At 34.1% G+C, this 24,531-nt stretch overlaps 3 protein-coding genes across 3 annotated transcripts in view; 2 read left to right on the top strand and 1 right to left on the bottom strand.

Moving 5' to 3' along the window:
- The window catches only part of LOC142984422 (uncharacterized), a 24,798-nt gene extending 13,468 nt beyond the window's left edge, over nucleotides 1-11,330 (top strand). The window contains exon 10 of the mRNA XM_076131987.1: nucleotides 402-11,330. Within this exon, the coding sequence (XP_075988102.1) occupies nucleotides 402-522 (121 nt within the window). The 3' untranslated portion in view covers nucleotides 523-11,330. The remainder of the gene's footprint in view (nucleotides 1-401) is intronic.
- On the bottom strand, nucleotides 11,325-15,343 carry bcn92 (LYR motif-containing protein bcn92). The gene is made up of 4 exons (XM_076131988.1): nucleotides 15,178-15,343; nucleotides 14,043-14,163; nucleotides 13,000-13,052; nucleotides 11,325-12,633 (listed from the first exon to the last, which is right to left on the bottom strand). Exons 1-4 carry the CDS (start codon nucleotides 15,264-15,266, stop codon nucleotides 12,624-12,626), a joined length of 273 nt encoding a protein of 90 aa, XP_075988103.1. The 5' UTR covers nucleotides 15,267-15,343; the 3' UTR covers nucleotides 11,325-12,623.
- A 704-nt stretch (nucleotides 15,344-16,047) lies between these two features.
- Nucleotides 16,048-24,531, top strand: part of LOC142984436 (uncharacterized) — a 30,199-nt gene continuing 21,715 nt past the window's right edge. Inside the window, exons 1-2 of the mRNA XM_076132024.1 lie at nucleotides 16,048-16,195; nucleotides 24,421-24,511. Of these exons, the coding sequence (XP_075988139.1) occupies nucleotides 24,429-24,511 (83 nt within the window). The 5' untranslated portion in view covers nucleotides 16,048-16,195; nucleotides 24,421-24,428. The remainder of the gene's footprint in view (nucleotides 16,196-24,420; nucleotides 24,512-24,531) is intronic.

Consider the following 24,531-nt stretch of genomic DNA (forward strand, 5'->3'; position numbering starts at 1 on the left):
TTTTCAAGAGACTGTTTTTGTATGAATCGATGATTTTGAACGAAAATAATGATCTGGCCTAGCAGTAGCGTTGGGTTCAAATCCCAGTGTCCGGAATATGGAATAGGGGGATAGACCTTCTTGCCTCAGAGGGCATAGAAAGCTGTTGGATCTGCATTGAATATCTAATCGTTCTTGTCTTTTACAAATAACTAACGATTATATGTGATAACTAGCTGACCCGCGCAGCTCCGCACACGCTTTCTTGTTTTTATTTAATACCGCGCAATTTATTCACCTTTTACACCTTCTCTGGACTTACACAAATAATTCAAGACCTAAACTAGCCAAATCGATCCAGTCGTTCACGAGTTTTAGCGAGACTAACGAACAGCAATTCATTTTTATATTGTTTTTTCCAGTTCAAAATTCTTCCGCAAGTTATCCTACGTACGCTCCTTAGCGGAACTAATGCAGAAAGTGCCCGTCGAACCGAATGCTATACCGGAATTAGTGAAACAATACGACGCCACGAGACGATAGAACTGAGAACAGCAGATATAGGTAGTAGATTTTATTGAGTACAACGACATCTATTGTGTGGAAACAGCACTAGAGACGAGTAACGCCATCTAGCGGAAAGTGTATGAACTACTTGAATGTGATATGTTGATCACTGCCATCTATGTGAAGTTGTGTGAACTACTTACGGTTGAAGATACAAGTAACGACATCTAGCGATACATTTCTGTTCTAAGTACTTACCGTATTACCAAAAAGTCATGTTTCAAATCTTTGGGCCCAGCGCAGACAGACCGGAATAATCCTCGCGCGGTCTCGAGCATTTTCTTTACGGCTCGCGGATGCTCGAGCATGCTCGCGACTGCTCGAGCCTGCGCGAGGAAAGCGTTCTAGGTTCCCATTCTACATTAAACAGGCCAGTTTTCGTGAAAATTCGTCAACGATGGTAGACTGGGCCATGATTATAATTGCTCTTTTGACTGAAGAAGAATAAAAATGACGTTCTCTCTCTTTAAACTCAGTAACAACATTGAAATTTTTCGTACGATGCCGGCGGCGACGCGAGGCCGCTCGGGCATACCCGCGCGGCCTCGAGGACGCGCGAGCAGTTTTTGTCAGGTTCAAGCAATTATGCACTTTATTGTAATATTATTCAAGTTGATTTTCAAGTGCGTTAAAAAAATCTTCTCCGCTGCGCTCCTCTCGGTCTGCGCTGACCCTTATGAAATATGCCTTTTCGGTAATTTTCATAGAAAACTAAAGTTCTATCTACTACCTATTATATTAATGAATACTGCTGTATTAATATTCCATATAAAAAGTATATTTTTCAAAATTATCCCATAGTACATCTTTTGGTACAAACAAAAAAAAAAGGAAATTTTATCGAAATTTATTAAATTAACGTACATTCCATATCACTAAATTAGTAAACTTACATTTTATTTGATTTTCCATACATTAATGGCAATTTATGATTATGGTTTTAGTGGAATTAAACAGTGTTTACAATTAATTAAGAAATGAATCATATATAAAAATAAATATAAAATTCCTTTCTTTCTTTCATATTGTTTTTGTATTGGAAAAAAATAATCCATAAATTGAATTAACCAGTATTTTTTAAACTACATACTTAATATCTAATCAGTCTAAATTTATAGTTATTATATTCTTTATAACTATAGATTTACTACTACATACTATAAATTTACTTTATTAATTCTAATGTAAAATTGGTCTCTACCTATGCCTTTGGGAGAAAGACATTATTTTATTTATGTATGTATGTTTGTTTCTTTATTTGTTTGTAAACACTGTTTAATTTCCAATCACAAACACCACGCCTGTGATATATCGACCGAGCAATACCAGAAATTATAAATATTATAAATAAATAAATGTATAAAATAACTATCTACTAGCAGGACAAGCCAATCAAAATCAAATCATTTATTCATATAGGTCAAATGCTGACACTTATGATAGTCAATGATACAGAGAGTGAATTTACCGCCAGTTCGGAAGGTAGGGCCAATGAGAAGAGCTGCCAACAAACTCCTGGACACTCTTTAAAACATAGCCTAATTTCACAAGTACTTAGTAAGTCCCGTTTAACTTTATCAGGTAGATATCTGACAGGTTTTTGACAGTTGCTGTCACTTTATCTAACATATAGACTATAGATTAATTATCTGATACTTACTGTAAACTCTGAAAGTGGCCCTGAAACTATCACTTTGCAAAACTTCAATTACAAAATTTCATCCCTATTAATTACCTTAGGGTCGAAATTTGAGACAAAATAAGTACCCATTATATTCAACTATCACCATGCAAAATTTCATTAAAATCTGTTCAGCCGTTTACTTATAAAAGCGTTATAAACTTTCGCATTAATAATATTAATAATTATTTCTTTCATTGTTTGATTGGCTTGTCCTATTTAGTTATATATTGTATAAAGTGTCATGTTATTAAATTAGTTAAAAGTAGCGAAAATAAATATAAATAAATGCTTAAGCTTGTGTAAAAATTATAGAATTTTATATTGGAAAAAGGCACGGATTTGTTTATTTTTGTCAGTATAAGATTTGCACAGACAACTTACATTTATTTTTTAATATGCCACTTTTTATGATAAACTAAGGCAAAGACTGATATTCCATATTTTTTATTAAATTTCTGTTTAATCCAGAATCTCGGTCTATTTAAGACATTATTGAATTTCGGAAAGCACGTTAAATTGTGGGTCCCGGCTGTCATTTTCGAAGATTTTTGACAGTCGTTAATTACAGTAGTCAGAAGCTTGAAAGTCTGACAACCAGTCATACCGAAGGGTATCGTGTTATCCCAGGTAACTGTGTTGTGGAGGTCAGATAGGCAGTCGCTCCATGTAAAACACTGGTATTCAGCTGCATCCGGTGAGACTGGAAGCCGACTCCAACATAGTTTGGAACAAAGGCTAAGCGAATATATTGAATTTGGTAATATTATTTCTTGAGTCTCTTATTTCAAAGATCTGCTGATGAAAACTATTATATATAATGTGTATATCTATAATACACCTCTGCCTACCAAAACTTATTTCTCGAATATTTAAATAGAATCTCTTATTTTACAAATCACTTTTCAATTCTCTACACTATTGTTTTTTGAGGCGCCCATAGCCAGTTGCGCTCACCGGTCGGTAAAAGATCTGTGGGTTAAGCAACCGTTGTAGTCATTCTATAGATGGGTGACCGCATAGTGGTATTTGAACGGAGCGTCTTCGTGCTTCGGAGGGCACGTAAAATGTCGGTCCCGGTTTTTGTCTATTGAGATAACAGTCGTTAAGCCATGTCAAAGGCCTACGGTATTGAACAACTTTGACACTAGGTTGACCACTAACCATACGATAGATAGATTATAATTTTATTTCTGAATCTCAAGTCTTTGTCTTACGCGCACATTTGCCATTATTTGTAAATATTTAATAATATAAGTTATATTTAATATTGTATAATAATAAAACAACGAACAGACATTTTGTAATTATAATAATATGTCTAATGCCTTGTGTTCGGCTTTAATTTCGGCTTGAAGGTGCAATGGGCTTATTTTTGACAGTATCTACAAAAACTATTTCTCGTTCATTTTTGCGCTTTATCCCAAGTTGAAAACTTATTTGTAATAGTTTTCAAAACCTTCACTAATTTTTCGCTTAAACCTTCCTCGGGATTAATCTTATAAAAAATCTTTTAAATTTTGAGTTTATCATAAACCGGCAGACGCGATATATTTTAATGTAATCTGTTTTTTATATACTATATATCGTCCCCGTAGAGCGAAAAGTCATTAACTCGAGTTAATGATTTCTTTTTTTATGACACCATTGAAATCGCCATATTTTTCTCTAATTTTCTGTCTAATCCACATACCTGTAGCTATTATAGTTTTTGTTTTATAGAATGTGAAAATTAACCAGGTCAACCCTTTTGAGCTGAAAATAAAATGAGCAAATTAACTAATTTTAGTTAATTAATATTCATTTCTTAAGATTGTATCTAACCCATACTTAAAAAATACCTAAAACGACTTAATTACTTTTCCCTTGAATTATCTCTGCATATTACAATTATTATTAGCAATTGTAAAATCACTAAATGGATTTAGTTATTTTTCACATCGGTACACGCATTTCATACTGCGTTAAAAATCACTAACTCTGATCAAAAATTAACTAACTCGAAATTATGTTACATATTTAAAAAATAAAAGTAACCAATTTTATATATTTTGATATTTCCAAGCGTTCAGACAATATTTTATTAATGTAGTCTATATTAAATAAACTTTGTTATAATTTCCTTCATTTAAGACTATAAACGTAGAGATAGATTACTGCAATCGTAAGTTATGAATTTTTATATTTTTAAAAACTTTGAACAGCCATATCTCAAAACAAGGTTTTTCGAGTTAATGACTTTTCGCTCTACGGGGACGATATATACTATATAAAAGATAATGAGTAACATTATCTTTTGGTATAAAGCAGGTCTATGTAAAAAATAATTGTCTTGTTTAATAAGTATAATATTTGAATCTCTGACTCCCTCCGTGGCGCAGTGGTTTAGGTCGCCACGCCGATACCACTGCAATGGGAGGTCGTGGGTTCGATTCCCACACGAAGCAATTATTTGTGCGATCCACAAATAATTGTTTCGGGTCTGGTTGTGCTTTGTGTCCATTGCTTGTATGTTTGTAAAAGTCCCCGCGACACAAGAGCAATTCTTAGTGCGGGAGTCTTTTTAATAAAGATAAAGAATCTATTCCATACATTTTCAAACACGTACGTATATGTATGAAATCATGTATGTGTCAAAAATACGCCCGTTGTTTAACCCTTACTAATAAAATGATTTAAAGCGATTATATACCTTTATATAATAACTTTAAGTCATATTATTGTTCAGCCATTCAGAGAGAGTATCTACGCGTCAATGTGTTCCAATATTTAGATGCCAGTAATTATTTAGTATGGAGTTATATGACCCCTATATAGATTTGAAAAAGTCTATGTATTTGAGTATATTACTGACCCTCGGTTTCTGAGGTACATTTAGCGGTAGTTTATCTATTCCATAGCGTTAAAATTCATATAAAAAAACGCTATTGAATAGATAAACTACCGCTAAATGTACTCAGAAACCGGGGGTAAGTAAGTTTATAGCGAGTTGCGCTCACCGGTCGGTTAACAATCTGTGGGTTAAGCCAACGTTGGCGCGGTCATTCCTTAGATGGGTAACCGCACAGTGGTATTTGAATTGGGTGTCTTCATGCATGCGTGCATGCATGGTGGGCATGTAAAAAATCGGTCCCGGTTGTTGTCAATTAAGATAACAGTCGTTAAGCCATGTCAAAGGCCTTCGGGCGGCTTGAACAACTTTGACACTAGGTTGACTACTAACCATACGATAAGAAAATTATTAATATTAAGTATTATTTATATCTATTTCATTAATTACGACTGTCGCAACAAGTCTCGGGTTCGAATCCTGTGCCCTGCCAAAAGTATTTTCCTAGATTTTTCTTTAATCAGTATTTAAAAAGAAAATTTTAATTATATGATCCTTTAATTTGCACAAAGGGGTGTTATTATAATGAGAATTCATAGGGGTCATAAAAATATTTAACCGGGGGTCATATAACTCCGTTTCGCCAGTATTTAAGCTTTACTTTAATTTAGTAATATAAGTAATATAGTTTTATAACAAATACAGGGTGTTGCTATACTCATTGTGAGAGCCAGTCTTCCTCAAAATTTACTTCGCGTCGAAAATAATGTTATTTTTTTCTATAAACAATAACAAAGTTTAATAATTCAGCGATTTAAACAAATATTTGATATCGTAATGGTCTGGAAATATGATTTTGACATTTTAAGTGTACATTATCTTTCAAAAATGGCCTTCTTTTGCTATTACTTTGAATTTCTTGAAATATACGTAGAATTATTGTAGAGTTCTTTAGTCTCTGCCTACCCCTATGCGAGCTAGGCGTGATTTTATACAACGTGTCCCAAAACTCAACGTCAAAACAAAAACCTGAGCTAGGCCAAGTTGTGATGGCTCTCAAAACATAATAAAAAAAAATCTATCTCATGTAGTTTCAAAATGACAACCATTTTTGTAAAATTGCCACCCTCTGATGAGTTTACGTCTACTGTGGCAACAAATGACTTCTGACTCTTAAGTAACGCTCCTACAAATTTCAATTCATTATTTATACACAACTTCATTGGAGTATTATTATGTAAGCTGATGTAGTCTTGGACTCCTCCACAGAGTATAGAAACACCTTGTTTATATAGTATTTATATGTATTTAAAATAGCGTTATCTATACTAATATTATAAAGCTGAAGAGTTTGTTTGTTTGAACGCGCTAATCTCGGGAACTATTCGTCCGATTTGAAAAATTATTTCAATGTTAGATAGCCCATTTATCGAGGAAGGCTATAGGCTATATATCATCACGCTATGACCAATAAGAGCAGAGCACCAGTAAAAAATGTTACAAAAACGGGGAAAATTTTGACCCGTTCTCTCTTATGTGACGCAAGGGAAGTTGCGCGGGTCAGCTAGTATAGTATATAGACGTACCTGTGAATTTATAGCGTTTCAAAACATTAGCTAGAGAATGCACAAAATAAAAATATTTGTTCCTTCGTTGTGTGTTAAAATTGTTACGATTAGAGTTTATCAGTTTATAGAAAAAAGGTTTTTATGAGTATAATTTATTAGTAAAATATGACAAAAATTTGGCTAATTAAACCTCCTTGTTAGTCCCCTACATAAATCGATTTTAAAAGCTATATTTATCAGTGTATTTTACTAACACATTTCTAAGATTATTCTCAAGTCTGATCTCTCAAATCCAATATCGCACTCAAATTTGAGTTCGTACTCAAAGATATCGCTAGTAAGAGACTACACTCATATAAGACATCGTATCTCAAATTTGAGATCGCACTCAAGTCTAAGATCGCTCTTGACTGTGGTACTCAACTAAACAGTTATTTCAGTTGGTAATAATGATAGCTATCTCAATTTTGAGAGTGCGTTAACTCAGTGACTCCCTAGAGCCCTTAGATACTAACTCAGAAAATAAAACTATTATTTTTTTTAATACTTAATAATTTCTAAATAAAATTTTAATGGATCCTAATTATTTTTATACTATCGCCACTTCTAGGTACCTCGTGAAATGATATTTTTTGATCACTTGTTAGTATTAAGTCAGAATGTAGTTTTTTAAATGCTTAGTATTATTTGGTTACAAGAATTATGTCCAAAAAAATAGATTTTAAAAGACCCCCTTATGACAGTACCGCTGAATGAAAAGGGATCATTACTAAGTGGAATTTCTGTGTGAAAATTCGAGAATATCTTTCACTAAATTCATAAACTTTCGTTTTGGCTGTTCATTATAATAGAATACGGAATTAACGCGAACACGCATTTTACCTCTGAATGCAGCGATCACGACTAATGCCAGCCGAAACGTCAGACAATAGCTTCCTTTACACACACACTCTATCGCGCATGAAACAACAATCGCGCGTGTAAGGAGAAAGGAAAGAGCACGCGCCGCGCTCATCTGTCAAGTCCGCGAAGAAAATCGCTCTCGAAGAGCGCGCTGTACACACAAGCGTAATACTGTATAGACGTCGCCAAACAACTTGAACATAATTTGCTGTATTAGAAAGTAAACAGAATGTAGACCCAGTGCAGAGGACACTTGGTTGGTTGTTATACCAGTCTGGTGGTCGAAGCTGAAACGCCCTTGCCTTTGCGCAAAGCTATTATACCTAAACTGACCTAAAAATCGTTCACTAAGATGTAGCGAAATTGTTCAAGTTGTTTGGCGGCACCTATACGCTCCTAAGAACGTGCGATACAGTGCCTGTGTAAAGCTGGATATTGTATAAATTAAGCACAAAAATTATTGGCTAAAACTACGAGTAATAATAATTTTAATAGTGTTGATATTTATTTCGAACTTCATTGGTATATTTTTTGATGATTTTGGACATCATTCTCATAGTCAATAATACTTATTCTACACTATTAGTTACTTATTAGAAAAACAAATTGCAATACGCCGCGCTTTACATTCCTATAATTATACTAGCGGACCCGACAGACGTTGTTCTGTCTAATAAATTAAAAATTAATTAAAAAAACATTGTCCAGCAGACAAAATTGTGAATCTAAACCATTCTCAGATCCCCTTGAACACACACAAAAAATTTCATCAAAATCGATCCAGTCGTTTAAGAGAAGTTTAGTGACATACACACTTACAGAAGAATTATATATATAAAGATTATTATTTAGTACACAGATCTTTCCAATTTGGTAAATGTATTTAATACTATCTATAATAATTTACTTTCGCTCAATACTGCATTTCTTTTGTATTCCTATGTATTATTTTATTCATATCTTAAGATTTCATGTTTAAATAATTTTTTATATAAATTAGTAGTTATTTTAAAAATAAATATAATTTTTGAGAGACTTAAAAATTGCATACACATATTTTTTCAATATGTTCAATTTTGAAGTCAAATATTCCATGCCAGTATATTTTATTTGAATAAATGGTGCCATGCTTAGCACTAACCGAATGCTAAAACATATTACAATTTCAACCGTTTGCCGAGGTTGGTCAGTGGATGGGTGACCATATTATACATACCGAGTTCCTCCGTGTTTCGGAAGGCATGTTAAATTGTACGTCCCCACTGTAATTTACAAAAATCTTTGACAGTCGTTAACAGTAGTCAGAAGCTTGAAAGTCTGACAACCAGTCTTACTTAGTATCGTGTTATAACCCATGTAACTGTGTTGTGGAGGTCAGATAGACAGTCGCTGCATGTAAAACACTGGTATTCAGCTGCATCCGGTGAGACTGGAAGCCGACTCCAACATAAACTAGTCCCAAAATTAAATCCAAAAAAAAAAAAATTTTTTCTCAAAGATGTTTACATTTTCTTTTAGAGAATATTGTGCAGTTTTCAAAACCCTCCTTTGATTTCCCGTACGATCATTATTTCCGGAGTTATTGAATATCAAAGTCAAAAATAACTTTTTTGCTTTGATTGACGATAACTCCGCGGCAAATCGTCATACAGGGTTTTTGAATACGGCAAATTAAAGAAGATTAAATTTTCTAAAAGAGCGTTTTAACGAAACAATCGAAAAAAAATTTTTAATGCCCGTGGGCCTTTTTTTAGACGGGAAAAAATTAGGAAATTTTTTTTTCGGTAGTTTTCGTAGGATTTCTCCAGACCTGGCCATGACAAAAAATTTTCATAGTCATATCTGAAAACTAGACACTTGGAACTACAATAAGCATTTTTTATTTTTTCTGTACGACCATTTTCCTCAGAGTTACAGCTTGTTGAAAATCACCCAAAAATTTAGATTTTTTTTTATATCCCTTAATTTTTGGGACTAGTGTAGTTGGAAGAAAGGCTAGAGCGAAGTTCCCGTCGCGACCTTCAGAGGTGCTTGAAATTGAAATATGTTTCAGAATTCGTTCCTAACTGTAAATATTTATAGAGAAATAGTGCAAATGTGTGTTAAGTGTGTAGTTTTAGGAGTGTGAGTACAATATTATAAGAGAATAAGTTAAAATAAATGATTAAGCTTTAATATGTTAAAATTTGGTACATTTTGTATTTGTAAAATTAATTTCTCTAGCACTTTTTGTATTTATAAGATTTTCTTTTCTGTAATTTTGTGTACTATGCGTATCTATATTTTTTTGTGTAATAAAGGTGATGAAAGCTGTCCTAATAGAAATTTGGCCACGGCCAGTTTCATCAGAACTGGCCACAAGACACGAAAGTCTACAACCCCAACTTCTTTGACACTAGGTTGACCACTAACCATACGATAAGAAGATCTGCATAGTACATGGAATTGCGTAACTCAGTTACTGATTTTATAAACTGCCATTGTGAATAATAATCTGTCTAAACCCTTCATGCACATGACTACGCAAGTCTCCGATACTCAACAAGTTAATCAACGATTTCAATATTTAGCCTGTTTTCCTCGCAAGCGTGAACAGTTCACTATTATTTATACAAAAATAAATAAATAAATATCATTGGACAACTAACACACGGTCATTTGATTCCAAACTAAGCAGAGCTTGTACTGTAACCAAATAACTGATAAACATACTTATATACTTCTAAATACATACTTATATAGATAAATTAACAACCAGGCTCAGAACAAATACTCGTGCTCATCACGCAAAGATTTGTCCCGGGTCGGATTCGAACACACGCGGCGCTACGGTTATTGCGGCGAGGTGACCACGTTAACCACTGCGACAAACGTGCAGTTTGAAATAGAATGTCCAAGTATGCAGTTTACGCTTGCAAGTTAACCAAGCCATTTATTGGTCTGTTCCGTGGAAATAGGGCTTTAAAACGACCGCCATAAAAGTCCAGTCAAAGGACTAATGTAACAACGGCTTAATACTTTCCTATTATTATGTTTCCTATATCTTGATCTCAAAAACTAATCTGAAAATATACTCGTGTAATGCGATTTTTTGTGGATATTTTGAGATAAATTGTCTGATGATTTGACGATTTTATTGACCATATTTTGAGTACTGTTAAAAATTATATAAAAGTGTCAACTAAATATTGTGTAATATCATTATTTTTTATATGTTCTAAATTTATGTTGATTAGGTCAAAATATTGATATAAATATCTAAGGTGAAAATTTTATTAAAACATGCTTAGACAATTTATCTCTAAATAATCTTCAAAAATTCAGACTTAAATAGCAAAAATTCTGTTCCATGTCAATCTGAATCTCGAAAATTTAAATGAAATTGCAATATTTTGTTATATAATTTAACTTAAGCTCACCTAATGTCATAAAAACAAAAACAAATTTTTGACGTTAGGTGTGTCAAATTTAATCCTTGAACATATTTTGACCTGCGATGTCAAAATCAGTTAAAATGTCATTTCTGCACTATTTAGTTTCACACGCCTGTGCAATTTCGTACTGTTATACAAAGTTATAGAAAGACACTTAACGATAGTTTATCTTTTCCATAGCGTTTATACTCATACAAAAAAAACGCTATTGAAAAGATAAACTACCGCTAAATGTACTTAGAAACCGGGTGTAAGAGCGAGAGGTCCGATAAATACACAAGAGGAAAAGAGACAAAAAATCTTTCTATAACATTGTAATATTGCTAATAATTATTATTAAGTTGTAATAAATACACTGTGAATCGTTGTTTTATAGTTTTATTTGTATTTATAACATTATTTACATAGAACACTTAAATTTTAAACAAATGCATTTATAATACATATTTAAAAGCCTTATGTGTCTTTGTTAAAATTGTGTTCAAATCCGGCAAACATATATTTTTGAAATTGAACATAAAAATAACTAAATTGGCAGTATTTCTTACATATTATTATGCACATAAAAGTAACATACGTATATTTCACAAAAGGGACCAGCAGAGATATACTGCTAAAATCTGGCCTAGTAAAAATGTGCGTATTAAAATTCTGCCGTTCTATAACTATAATGCTATCTACAAAAACAATGTTTCGAGATATTCGATAAAAAAGCGCGAAAAAAGAAATATGCTATGTTGTTTCGTAACTATCTGGAAACTGCGATTTGAAATATCTTTAGCAGCATCTGGAAACAGCATTGCATATTTATTTTCTCGCGACTTTTCGCGAATATCTCGAAACATTGTTTTTGTAGGTAACGGCATTATAATTACAGGACGGCAGAATTTTAATACACACATTTTTACTAGGCCAGATTTTAGCCCAAAAATGAAATTAATTGCTACGTTTTAACAGAAATAGTTGTACTTCTCGACCCGAGAGTCGAACTTGGGACTTATGTTCAATAAAATTAATTGTATTTTATCTTCTGGATAAATCAGCATTTACTTAAAACTAAATAAGACAAAAGAAAATGCATTGATTGTATTTATTTAATGTTATAGGATTTCTGAAGCTACTGTCCTATTACACAACTCCTGAATAAGTATGAGATAGCTTAACTGACAGTATTCTGACAATTATTTTTACACAATGTCGTTATATCTCGACAGCAGCTATTTTTACCACTAACTCGTTAACTGAACTTTACAGTAGAAGTGTTTAAAGTGATAATGAAAAACTTCGCCATTTTTGTTTATTTCTTCAAGGAACTTTATTTGAGTAAGCATAGTATAGATAGCTGCTATCAATGTAGCAGATAGATTATCTGACACTTAACCAATACCTGCAAAACTGGCTAAATTAGTTTTTATACAAAGACCTCCCAGCTTTTTTTTTCAAAACATTTTATTTTGGCTTTCTACTTTATCTAGCAGATAGGTTATCTGACACTTATCCAGCACTTGTGTAGACTCAAAAAGCCTTTCTAAGATATTGTTTTCGAACTATTCTAACGTTTTTCAGTGCATTTACAATTTTTATAGCATTATCATTTTACAGTTTTTTTTAATTACTATAGATAATTGCCTTCATTCATCTTCACTAATTACTTGTTGTTTTTAATCCGCGCTGAAACAATGAGAATATTTCATTATAATTGGTTTCAAAGAAACCTTGCATGCCTGAGAGTTGTTTAAACAGTTCTTGAAATAGAGAGTTAAATGTCATGAGATTTGAATCCCACCGAGGAAAAATATATTATTTCATAAATAGAGGCCGCCCGCGACTTGGTCCGCGTGGAAACCCTTCCAGTGTAAATCCCGATCCCTCGGGAACTCCGGGATAAAAAGTACCCTATGTGTTATTTTGGGTCTTAAGGTACCTACATACCAAATTTGATCGTAATCGGTTCAGTAGTATTTTCGTGAAAGAGTAACAAACATCCATACACACATACTCACAAACTTTCGCATTTATAATATTAGTAGGATTTACCTGATGTTCTCAATAACTAGTTTCTCTGTTCTGTACAAGTCGCCAACAATGATCTGTAATTATAAAACACTGTATTAAAATACTGAAAATTCATAAAATCATACATATTGACGGCCTCCGTGGCCTAGTGGTTAAGGTGGTCGTCACGCCACTACCATTGCGTCGGAAGGACGTGTGTCCGATTCCCACAACGAAATTCTAAGCGAGAGAGTTGTCTTATAAATAAAAAATAGTCTCAGGTTTGGATCCTGGATAGTGCAACATACTTTTGTGTTTGTCGATCTTTTTGTATCTACCTTTAGTAATTTAAAAAAAATCGTAAATTATTTGAAAAGACTTTGTCCTTTATGCGTCACAATAAACAATTACGCATAACTACGTATAAATTACCCTTTTCTCATAAGTATTTGATAGCAGGAAATTCCCAAGTGTTTGGGTTTCCAAGTGAATTCTGTTTTGTATAACAATGTGAGGAAACTCATGTTGCATGGGAATTTTATGTGTCAATGAATGTGTATTAATTTATTGAAATACAATATTGTGATGGAAGCAATGATAGCCGAGTTGTAAGATGGTACCTCCCACACAAATGGTTGCAGGTTCGAAACCGAGGCAACACACCAATAGTTTGTCTAAGTTTTGTGTTTATTACAAATAATTTAATACACACAAAACTTTATTATCACTTGTTCCAATGGTGAAGGAAAACATCGTGATGCAACCTTGCATACCTGAGAGTTCTTTAGTACAGTTCTTGAAGGTATACAAAGTCCCCAACCCATTATAGGCCAGTATAGTGGACTCGAGGTCTAACCCCTCCCTCATTATGAGAGGAGACCCTTGCCCAGCAGTGGGACATTAATGGGTTAAATTTATTATATTAGTTATTTCCCAAAGACTGTTTTCCCATCAAGGTAGGCAGAAATTGTAGAAAATCACTTGGACTTTGTACAATCATTACAAACTTCCCTTACTTCATTCACATCCATACATCTTGTCATACAGGACTGCTAGTTGTAAAATAAATAGTTTAAATTATTTACCTGTCTCCTGATCATATTTAAAGTCTCTGTGCCCGCGTAGAACTCTTTCTGAATCTCTTTAGGATCCCGTAATGTTTTGTTCTTTTGAAATGCATCTTTTACTCTCCTCACTGCATATGATCTGAAAATTATAAGAATATTTGTTTAAATCTATTATAATACCTATTGGTAGTGTATTTTACAAAACAGAGATCTCTGGTTTGACTCCTGTCTCAGGGTAAAAAGAAAAAATCCTGAGATTTTCTTTCAAAACAGTCTGAGTGATTGCCAGGAGTTAGGCTATTGATTGTCAATATTTGTGCCTCAAAAGACTAAGTAAAGCTCAATTTATTATGGCATATAACTTCAATAATTTTCTTAGGTTTGTGACTAAAGATTTTAAAATCGAAAATTTACAAGAAAGGTTGACTTATAATAAATTCTAACTAGTTTCACAGTAAAAAGAAATTGCAAAAACATTTCATAAAATTGTAATATCAAAAGTATTGTGATAACAACTAATTTATGTAATACTTAACCTAATTCGTGACTGATAACTCTAAGGTTAAGTAATTATTATGTTATTGTTATCAGTCACTGATAAGAAATGTCATTCTTTTTACTATCTTGCAAACAAAAAAAATACTTGTTTTATAATCACAGAATCGTATTTATGACACTGATAGTTACACTTATACTTTATAAATGTGGCTATAGCCTTGGGAATAAAGGCTGAAATACGTTAACTAGAGATAAAAAAGTAAATTAGTTGAGTAAATAAAAAAAAATCGATACGCAAAACGCGGAACCGGTAGGCGTTAAATAAACAAAAAAGCAACCAAATAGGCATGTTTGGTTTGTAATTACAGTCTAACGGTAACTATTGCTTATCTTTGTCTGAAATTTAGGATGTTACAGAGGTATTTTACTGCTGAAATCTTAAAAGTATGAATGACAGTAGTATGAATTGTTTTTGACGTGATTTTGCTGAATATTATCGCAAAAAACGCTATGTCATGATTGAATTTCACAGTTTATGTATATTGTTACAGTATTTACACAAATGTTCACCTAATTATACCTCTTTAACCAACCTAATAGATATTTTTTATTAGTTAAATAGGTTATGTAATTTTGCTGTAATAAAATAAAGTACCTGAAGTTGTAGTTGGGAAACTTCTCCGATTCTCTCACGAGACATTTGTATAATGTTAAGATTTTCTTTCTTGAAGGTCCTGAAGACATTTTTACAATTTCACATGAAATTTTACCTCGACTGATGTAATTTGTAAATAATGTCACGTTCCGTTCTGCGATTATTTTATGTGTCATACCATTATCATTAAAAAGTTAAAGTGGCTTGTTAAATTACAGTTTGCATTTATTTGTGGTAAAAAGCAATGTCTATTGAAGTTAAATACATAATATTAGTTATTTATTCATAAAGCTTTCTTTTATTCCTAGAAATCTGTTCACATTTGACATTTCGAAACTATTTAACGTGTACTGGAACGTAACCATTGGTTAGAAATTGCCAACGCTAAAATTATGTTTTGGTTCAGTAGCTTTAACTATGTGAAAACAAATGTGTTGAGGAATGGTCAGAGCACAGTTTGATATCTCAATCTAAAATGTACAAAAGTTCGTTACTGCCGAATCGTTATGGTTTGTCTTCCAAACGTTATAGTAAGTCAACATTGTACTATTAAATAAAAGTTATGGCCATAATCATACTCGTCACCCTATCTTTCCGTACCTATATTTTTATTTAGTATCCTTATTTTGTGTTGTAGCTGATTAAAAATACTGGTTCTCAAGACCTATGATTGAAGACTCGCTGCGTCTTTTTATCAAGTTGAAAATAACTATATCATTCAATTTGTTATGAAAAAGCGTGGGCTTTTACTTGCGTGGGGGAGACCCCGTTGAGTCATACAAAATTTAATGTTAATCATTTATATTCAATTGGTAGTAATTGTATCTCTTTAAGCTTGGCAACATTTATAATTTTTACAAATGGCTGCTACAGCTAAGTCAAACTGGATGTGATAGTCTGTTTTCATTGTAAAATAATAATTTAATTAAATGTTATTAGTGTTAGAGTGTTGGTAAATACAAATTTAGGCTTTAATTAGCTGAGCTGCTTTGCTACGTTGCCCAGTGATCAACTAAAGGTGAGTTTTGAGGCAAAACATTACATGCGTATAGAATTTGTTTATTTATATCTCAATTTTCATCAATTATTGGCGTCTCACGGCTACCTATATGTTTAAAAGTGTGTTAATTCAATAAAGCAATTAGTGTCACGCTATTTTCTAAGCTGGTCGACTACAACTTGACTTATAAAATGAAGGTTATGCACTGAAAATTAAATCATAATATTTATTTCTTGCCGTCAAGTATCATGTGATTTCGTCACTGCGAATTCCGCTAAAAAAAGCAGTCTTTCAGGAACCGGACATAGTCATTCTCTTTCAATTAACACAACGCTTCAAACATTTATTTTTGTGAGAATTTAGAACTATATTTTTTAAAAGACACTTATTAAGTATTCAACAATAAATGTTTTGTTAAATTGCATGGAAATGGGTTCAGCAATTTATGAGTTAATACACGCACATTGTGTAAGTATGGTTTTCCAATCTGTTTAGCAATTCTAATAGTGTGTAGACATAGGAAATGAATTAACATAATTTATGTGTGTATAGGCTGTAGACTAGAGTTTATTTTTTTTTATTTGGCAGCAGTATTAGTTGATGAGCCTGTAATAGACAAGTTTATGGTCTTGGAAATAATAAACATAGTGTAATGGCATAATAATAGTTTTTTTGTTTAAAAGCAGGTGTTTTTCTACTGTTAAATAACTTGTAATAAGGAACAGATTTTACAATTTACATTTTAAGTATTATATAGTCTATCTGCTGGATGAAGTGACTTCAAATGTTTCATTCATTTTCTGTCACTTTACAAATGCAAAATTCCTTTCTAGCAGTAGTTAGTTTTTAGCTAATGTTATTTAATAATTTGGATAACTATAAAATCAAGTCTTGTTTCAATTCCACCTCCTGCTTTTTTAACCCCTGACTCTCACTGCCGGGCGAGGGTTTCTTCCAGAATGCAGAAGGGGTTAGGCTTTTAGTCTGCCATATAAGGCATTTGTAGGTTGGGGACAAATAAATAAAGAAAATAAAATCTGTAATCCTTACATTCATCTTGTTAAACATCATTTTTTAATTTTAAATAAACCTTTATCTCTTAAAAAGGTAGTACCTAGCAGTAAGGTAAATACTACCTAACCACCATGACATTTTAAAAACCATTTTTAACATAAATATTCAATCATACAGTAGTTTGCCTTGAACTTGATTTAAGTTGAATGAAAAAATATTGTCTTTATTTTATTGTAGTTTAACATGATTTTAAAACAAACCAAGGTTTTGAAAAAATTGCTTTATTGTAAACTAGCTGACTCGCGCTGCTTCACTTGCATCACAAAAGAGAGATTACGTCATAATTTTCCCCGTTTTTGACACATTTTTCACTGGTCCTCTGCTCCTTTTGGTCCTAGCGTGATGATATATAGCCTATAGCCTTCCTCAATAAATAGACTATCCATCAGTAAAACAATTCTTTAATTCACACCAGTAGTTCCTGAGATTAGCGCAAAACAAACAATCAAACAAACTCTTCAGCTTTATAATATTAGTATAGATTTAAATAATAAGACCTTATCTTTATGTAACTTTTAGGGTTTTGTAATTAAATGGTGATAATGAGACCCTATTTCTAAGATTCTGCTACTTATGTTAGTTTCCAATTGGATTCATATTGGTTATTTTGAATCTGTATTTTTCTTAGGTCTCAGTAGTTTAGTACCCAAATCCTAAAATAATCTTTCAAACTACTCATATTTGTAAAGTTATTGAACTCACGACCTTATTTTCTTCTTAAAAACATTGATAACAGCTTGAAAGATAACTTTATCTTATTTTAGTTTAATTGAATGTTTTTGGTGCATTGTCGTGAATGTGACGTCGTAATCTTAGTCATATTTTGTAATTTTAAACGCCTTTATAGTGGGACTACAAAGGCGGCCATAGCCAGTTGTGCTTACCGTTCTGATAACGATCTGTGGGTGAAGCAACCGTTGGCGCGGTCATTCTATTGATGGGTGACCGAATAGTGGTATTTGAGCTGGGCGTCTCCGTGCTTCGGAGGGCACGTAAAACGTCGTTTCCGGTTGTTGTCTACTAAAATAATAGTCGTTAAGCCATGTCAAAGGCCTTTCGGGCGGCTTAAATAACTTTGACACTAGGTTGACCACTAATCATACGATAAGAAGAAGATAGTGGGGCAGACAATGTAAGCCCCATGTATTAGGGGGCGAATTTATTGCTATATACTGGGCACGTTACCGCATTGAGAGAAGTCTAACAGAAATTAGAAAAACATTTCGACTCGCGCACCGAACCGGCGACCTCGTCATTAATCATCGTATTTACTACTGCCCGGGCCACAGAATAAGCCAGCTCAGTTTTTTTTAGGAAAATGAACCCGGGACCTCTTGGTTTTTGTAAACGCTATCGCCGAAACCATAGTGACAGTCTTTTAAATAAATTTAAAAGTAGACTAAATAAAATGTTAGTAAACTTTTATTTTTGAAATGTTTTTCATTGTTAGTTAACTAATTTACTTGCCAGTTTTCTAATTTATGTGTCACACACCTGGTATTCGAGATAAACTACCTACTTTATTTAAAAATTTACAATAATTAAATTAAAATAACTATCTTAAGTATTTGCGTGGCTATTTATTAGAGGAGCTCGTGGCTTAGTTAATAACAGCCGCACGGATCGATCTCACACGATCTCTGAAGTTAAGCTACGCTTGCTGAGGTTTTTCTGTAGATGAGTAACCGTTTTGAACATACCGAGAATCTCTGTGTTTCGGAAGGCACGTTAAATTGTGGGTTCCGGCTGTCATTTTCAAAGATCTTTGACAGTCGTTAACAGTAGTCAGTAGCTTGAAAGTCTGACAACCAGTTTTACCGAGGGATATCGTGTTATTATATTACCTAGATGGGCTGTGGAGGTAATTATTACAGACTGAAACATTTTATTAGACACTCATTTAGTCATTTGATACCAACGAAAATATGACATAGTGACGTCACTATGTCGTATTTCTATACTAAAATGTGTTTTTTTGACATTTCATAAAGAGTAGCTCATTTTAGCCTATTTCAACATTATTCACGAAAAAAATAACCTAGCCTGAGCATTTTAGATGAACCTTTTTCGAGGAAAAGTGTACAAATTTTTCGTTAACCCAGCAAAGTGCCCAATTGGCAGACATATGCAACGATAGTTCAAACTCGGTGGGCCGTGAAAGCGATACACACTTTCACTTTAGTTAGTTATGATATTACGAATGTTTTTATAAAACTGGTAGCTATTTAGAAGTAGTTGTCAAAATAACAGTTTTTTATTCATGTCAAAGGCTTATGTAAAAAAGAGTAAGCCGTGAGTTTCTCGCCATTTCTTCTCATGAGTAAATAAATATCATTGGGACAACTCACACACGGTCATTTGATTCCAAACTATGCAGAGCTTGTACTATGGTAACCAAATAACTAATAAACATACTTATATACTTCTAAGTACATACGTATATAGATAAATTAACAACCAGGCTCAGAACAGATACTCGTGTTCATCACACAAATATTTGTCCCGGGTGGGATTCGAACCCGCCACACGCGGCGCTACGGTTGTTGCGGCGAGGTGAGGTTTAATAGGTCTATTAACTTGGGTATATACTGTTTGTGACTTTAGTGTATCTTTTCAGCGAAACATTTAAAAACCGTAGTCTAGTTAGTTTCGGGGACGCCCCGTCCAGGAAAGAATCCACTTGAGGTATTTTTTGTTCTTTATATATAGTTTTTTATGCCTCCCCGGAGTAGGCTCTCTTAAGGCCAAATGCAGCAATGTCTCTCATCTTGAAATAACTGTTAAGTATCATATTGTAAACACTTTGACATATATCGTAGCGACAGATTTACTTTAGCAGCACTTAAAATTGAAATATGTGTTTGGCAGTACACTTAAACCTTTCAATAAAAGAATCTACTTTAGTTTCCATATCGTTTGGTTAATAAACAACTCAATGTCAAGTCTTTCAATTTTTTTAAATACCTTAGACGTGGCTTAACGACTGTTATCTTAATTGACAACAACCGGAGCCAATTTTACGTGCCTTCCGAATCACGGAGGCTTAGTTCAGGTAGTGTATGCGAATACGGCGCATAAGGACTTGTGTTCGAATCCCGGGTCGGGAAAAAAGTATTTTTTTAGTTTTCTGTTAAGAAGTTGAGGCCGTAGTTCTCCGTACCTCGGAGAGCACGTAAAGCCGTCGTTCCTGCGCCTGACCTCTCACTAGTCGTGTCGGTTATGCGTCCCACCAGGCTATGAGAGTGAAGGAATAGATAGTGTACCTGTGTATTGTGCACACACTTGGACACTATAAACAAAGTCCTGCACAATTGGCTGGTTTCAAAGACCGCCGTAGCCGAATTTTGGCTAAGGAAAGACATTATTAAGTTCGCATGTTTGTAATGGCCTGAGTATAGTAGGCCTATTTCAAATTTTTATTTATGTTACAAGCTGACCCGCGCAACTTCGCTTGCGTCACATAAGAGAGAATGTATCAAAAATTTCCCCGTTTTTGTTACATTTTATACTGGTACCCTGCTCCTATTTTTCGAAGCGTGATGATATATAGCCTATAGCATTCCTCGATAAATGGGCTATCTAGCACTGAAATATTTTTTTTAAATCGGACCAGTAGTTCCTGAGATTAGCGCGTTCAAACAAACACTTCAGCTTTATAATATTAGTATAGATTGTTAAGAATAATCTTCAGTTTTCATGCAAATATGTTAAGGCTATTTACTATTGTTTCAGTCAGATCGTGGTGTATACAATGCTATTGTTTTATACATAAATGTACAATACATACTTGTTATAGAGATTGTTGTCAAACGCGTCATCCCTTGACGAATACAATAAGTAAAACCTGTGGTTAATATTGGAAAATTGGCCTACATATTGTAATACAAAGATTTTACCGTGTCTGTCTGTCTGATCACGTTCCATTCAAAAACTACTGAGACAGATTTGGATTCATTTTGAGTTAAAATTATTTGGGTTAGAAAGACAACTACACTTAGGAATTGCTCTTGTGTCGCGGGGATTTTTAAAAACATACAAGCAACGGACATGAATTACAACTAGACCCGAAATAACTGTGTGAATCGCATAAAATTGTCCTGTGTGGGAATCGAACTCTCGACCGATGCAAAGGTAACGACATATTATGGCCACCTTAACCATTGCGCAACGGAGGACAGTCAAATTAGAATAAAATACTATTTTTTAGGATTATAATAAAACATGTAGTTTTGGTCTTTCATAGATCGTGTGTGCCCCTCAAAATTCAGAAGTCAGTTTGCCACATTTGTCTGAGTTATTCGTAATATTTAATGAATGATTGAAATTGTAACTGGGTTGATTGACCGCAAACCGCACGAGGAAAATATTTGCGTAATATAATAATTTAATGTATAATGAGGTTGCAGGTAATAATTGTATTAACACCCTGAAATATTAGGTCGGGGAAAAAGTCTTTTCGCATTATAGTATGTATGAACTTGTAATAAAATCTTTTCTCTACACAAAAAAACTCGATATTTGGGTACCTCACGAGCTCACTGAAAGAAACCTAATGAACCGTGTACTCATTTGTGATTATTGAAGCCAAAGAGATTTTATTACAAATTCATACATACTATAATGCGAAAAGACTTTTTCCCCGACCTAATAGATACATACTATAATGTAAGATCATGCCTGTGTGCTATTACTCTTGCTTCGCTATTAAAAATGTTAGTCCCATGTAATAGGGGGCGAGCCTATTGCCATATACCGGGCACGTTAGCTGATAAACATACTTATATACTTCTTAATACATACTTATATAGATACTTTAACAAGCAGGCTCAGAACAGATACTGATGCTCATCACACAAATATTTGTCCCAGGTGGGATTCGAACCCACCACACGCGGCGCTACGGTAATCGCGGCGAAATGACCGCCTAAACCACTGCGCCAAACGTGCATTTAAAAAGACACGAAATTGCAGAAGACATATATGTATAATTTCTAATCTTAATTATGTTTTACTGTGTAAATAAAAAACTCTCATATTGTTATCTGCAATAAGTAAATATAATTAATTTCGCAACTGAGTCATAATTTTGAGTCATAATTATTTTAACAGTGCACTCTCGTTCAGAGGAAGTAGGTATTATTACTTGGATAGGAATGACTCAGTGGTTCATGTTATTGTCTCGTTGTTTACGTTGAACAGACGTGTTGCACGTTCGATTCCCATATGGTGTTATTTAAGTGATTTTGAGTTTGGTATTTTGGTAACGAGGCGCCCATAGCCAGTTGCGCTCACCGTTCGGTGAACGAACCGTGGGTGAAGCAACCGTGGGTGAAGCAACCGTTGGCGCGGTCATTCCATAGATGGGTGACCGCAGAGTGGTATTTGAACTGGGCGTCTCCCTGCTTCGGAGAGCACGTTAAAAGTAGGTCCCGGTTGTTGTCTATTAAGATAGCAGTCGTTAAGCCACGTCAAAGGCCTTCGGTTGGCTTGAACAACTTTGACACTAGGATGACCACTAACCATACGATAAGAAGAAGAAGAAGTTTGGTGTTTCTGTACATTTATATAAAAAAGACATGCTTACATACTTTCGCATTTATAATAATGCTAAATACGGTTAAGTGACGAATAACGTGATCAAAAGATATACGATCTGGAAATGTATGAACAATTTGTTGATATTCTACTGGTTAAAGTAACTGATACTTATTCAGGTGATTGCCTCAGTGGCACGATCGGTAGTATATGCGACTGCCGTATAAAAGTCTCTGGTTCAAACCCTAGATTTGGCCATAAAGTTTTTTTAGAGAGAATAGGTCATAATTTTCCCCGTTTTAGTAATATTTTTCACTGGTACTCTGCTCCTATTGGTCGTAGCGTGATGATATTTAGTCTATAGCCTTCCTCAATAAATAGGCTATCCAGCAATAAAAGAATTATTCAAATCGGACCAGTAGTTCCTGAGATTAGCGCGTCCAAACAAAAAAACTCTTCAGCTTTATAATATTGATGATGTTTAAACCAGTCTAAGTCTCTGATATCTGCCTAACTTGTAACAGTTATTACGTAACGTCTAACATTTAACAAGTAACATACATCATCGTGATAGGGCAAAGTTCAATCGGTCACATTTAAGCAATTGATTGTCGTTTGATTGACTCATAACTCAAGAACTACTGTACTCTATTTAGTAAGTAGATTGGTAATGACGTTGTTACCGTTGTACGTTGACTACGTTAACATATAATAGGAAACGGGAATTAACGCGAACACGCATTTTACCTTAAAATGCCTAACTTTTTGACGCAGGTTGCACTTGCCGTAGTCGCAGGCTGACGTCAGCCAGCCAATTCCCGATTCCTTTTATATATTAAACATGCAACGTGAGAGCTTTAAAATTATGAAGGGACTACGTTCTTCTCTACTGATCTTTTTTAAATATAAAATAGTGAAAGATCAATGATACTTTATCCGACGTGGGAATCGAGCCAGGAACCTTATAGTCAGCAGGCGGATACACAACCGAATGCGCTACAAAGGCTGAAAATACTATTTTACATAGACAAGGACATATTATTATGCCTCAGTGGCGCACTGGTTAAGGCGATCGCCACGCCACCACCAGGGCGTTGAGAAGTGGTTTGATTCCCACATGGAACAATTATTTCTGCGATTCACAAATAGTTGTTTCGAGTCTGGTTGTACTTTGTGTCCGTTGTTTGTATGTTTGTAAAAGTCCCCGCGACACAAAAGCAATTCTTAGAGCAGGAGATATCTTTATCAAGATAAGATAATTATACCTTATGATGCCTTTTCCCCACGAAATGTTTTCAGGCGAACTAATTTGCGGGCATAAGCTAATTATTATAATGTTTAATGCGAGGCGCCCTTAGCCAGTTGCGCTCACCGGTCTGACATAGATCTGTGGGTGAAGCAACCGTTGGCGCGATCATTCTATAGATGGGTGACCGCATAGTGGTATTTGAGCTGGGCGTCTCCGTGCTTCGGAGGGCACGTAAAAAGTCGGTCCCGGTTGTTGTCTACTAAGATAACAGTCGTTAAGCCATGTCAAAGGCCTTACGGGCGGCTTGAACAACTTTGACACTAGGTTGACCACTAACCATACGATATGAATGAATGAATGAATAATGTTTTTTCTTTTGTTCCAGTATAATACATGGGTGATGACTGCCAGTACTATGACAGCAGATCATACAACTCCCTACGAGACAGTGATGACAGCCCCACACTGTCTAACAGGTAAATAAACATTATATACT

The sequence above is a fragment of the Anticarsia gemmatalis genome, chromosome 27 (assembly GCF_050436995.1).
Source record: "Anticarsia gemmatalis isolate Benzon Research Colony breed Stoneville strain chromosome 27, ilAntGemm2 primary, whole genome shotgun sequence".
Classification (NCBI taxonomy): Eukaryota; Metazoa; Arthropoda; class Insecta; order Lepidoptera; family Erebidae; genus Anticarsia; species Anticarsia gemmatalis.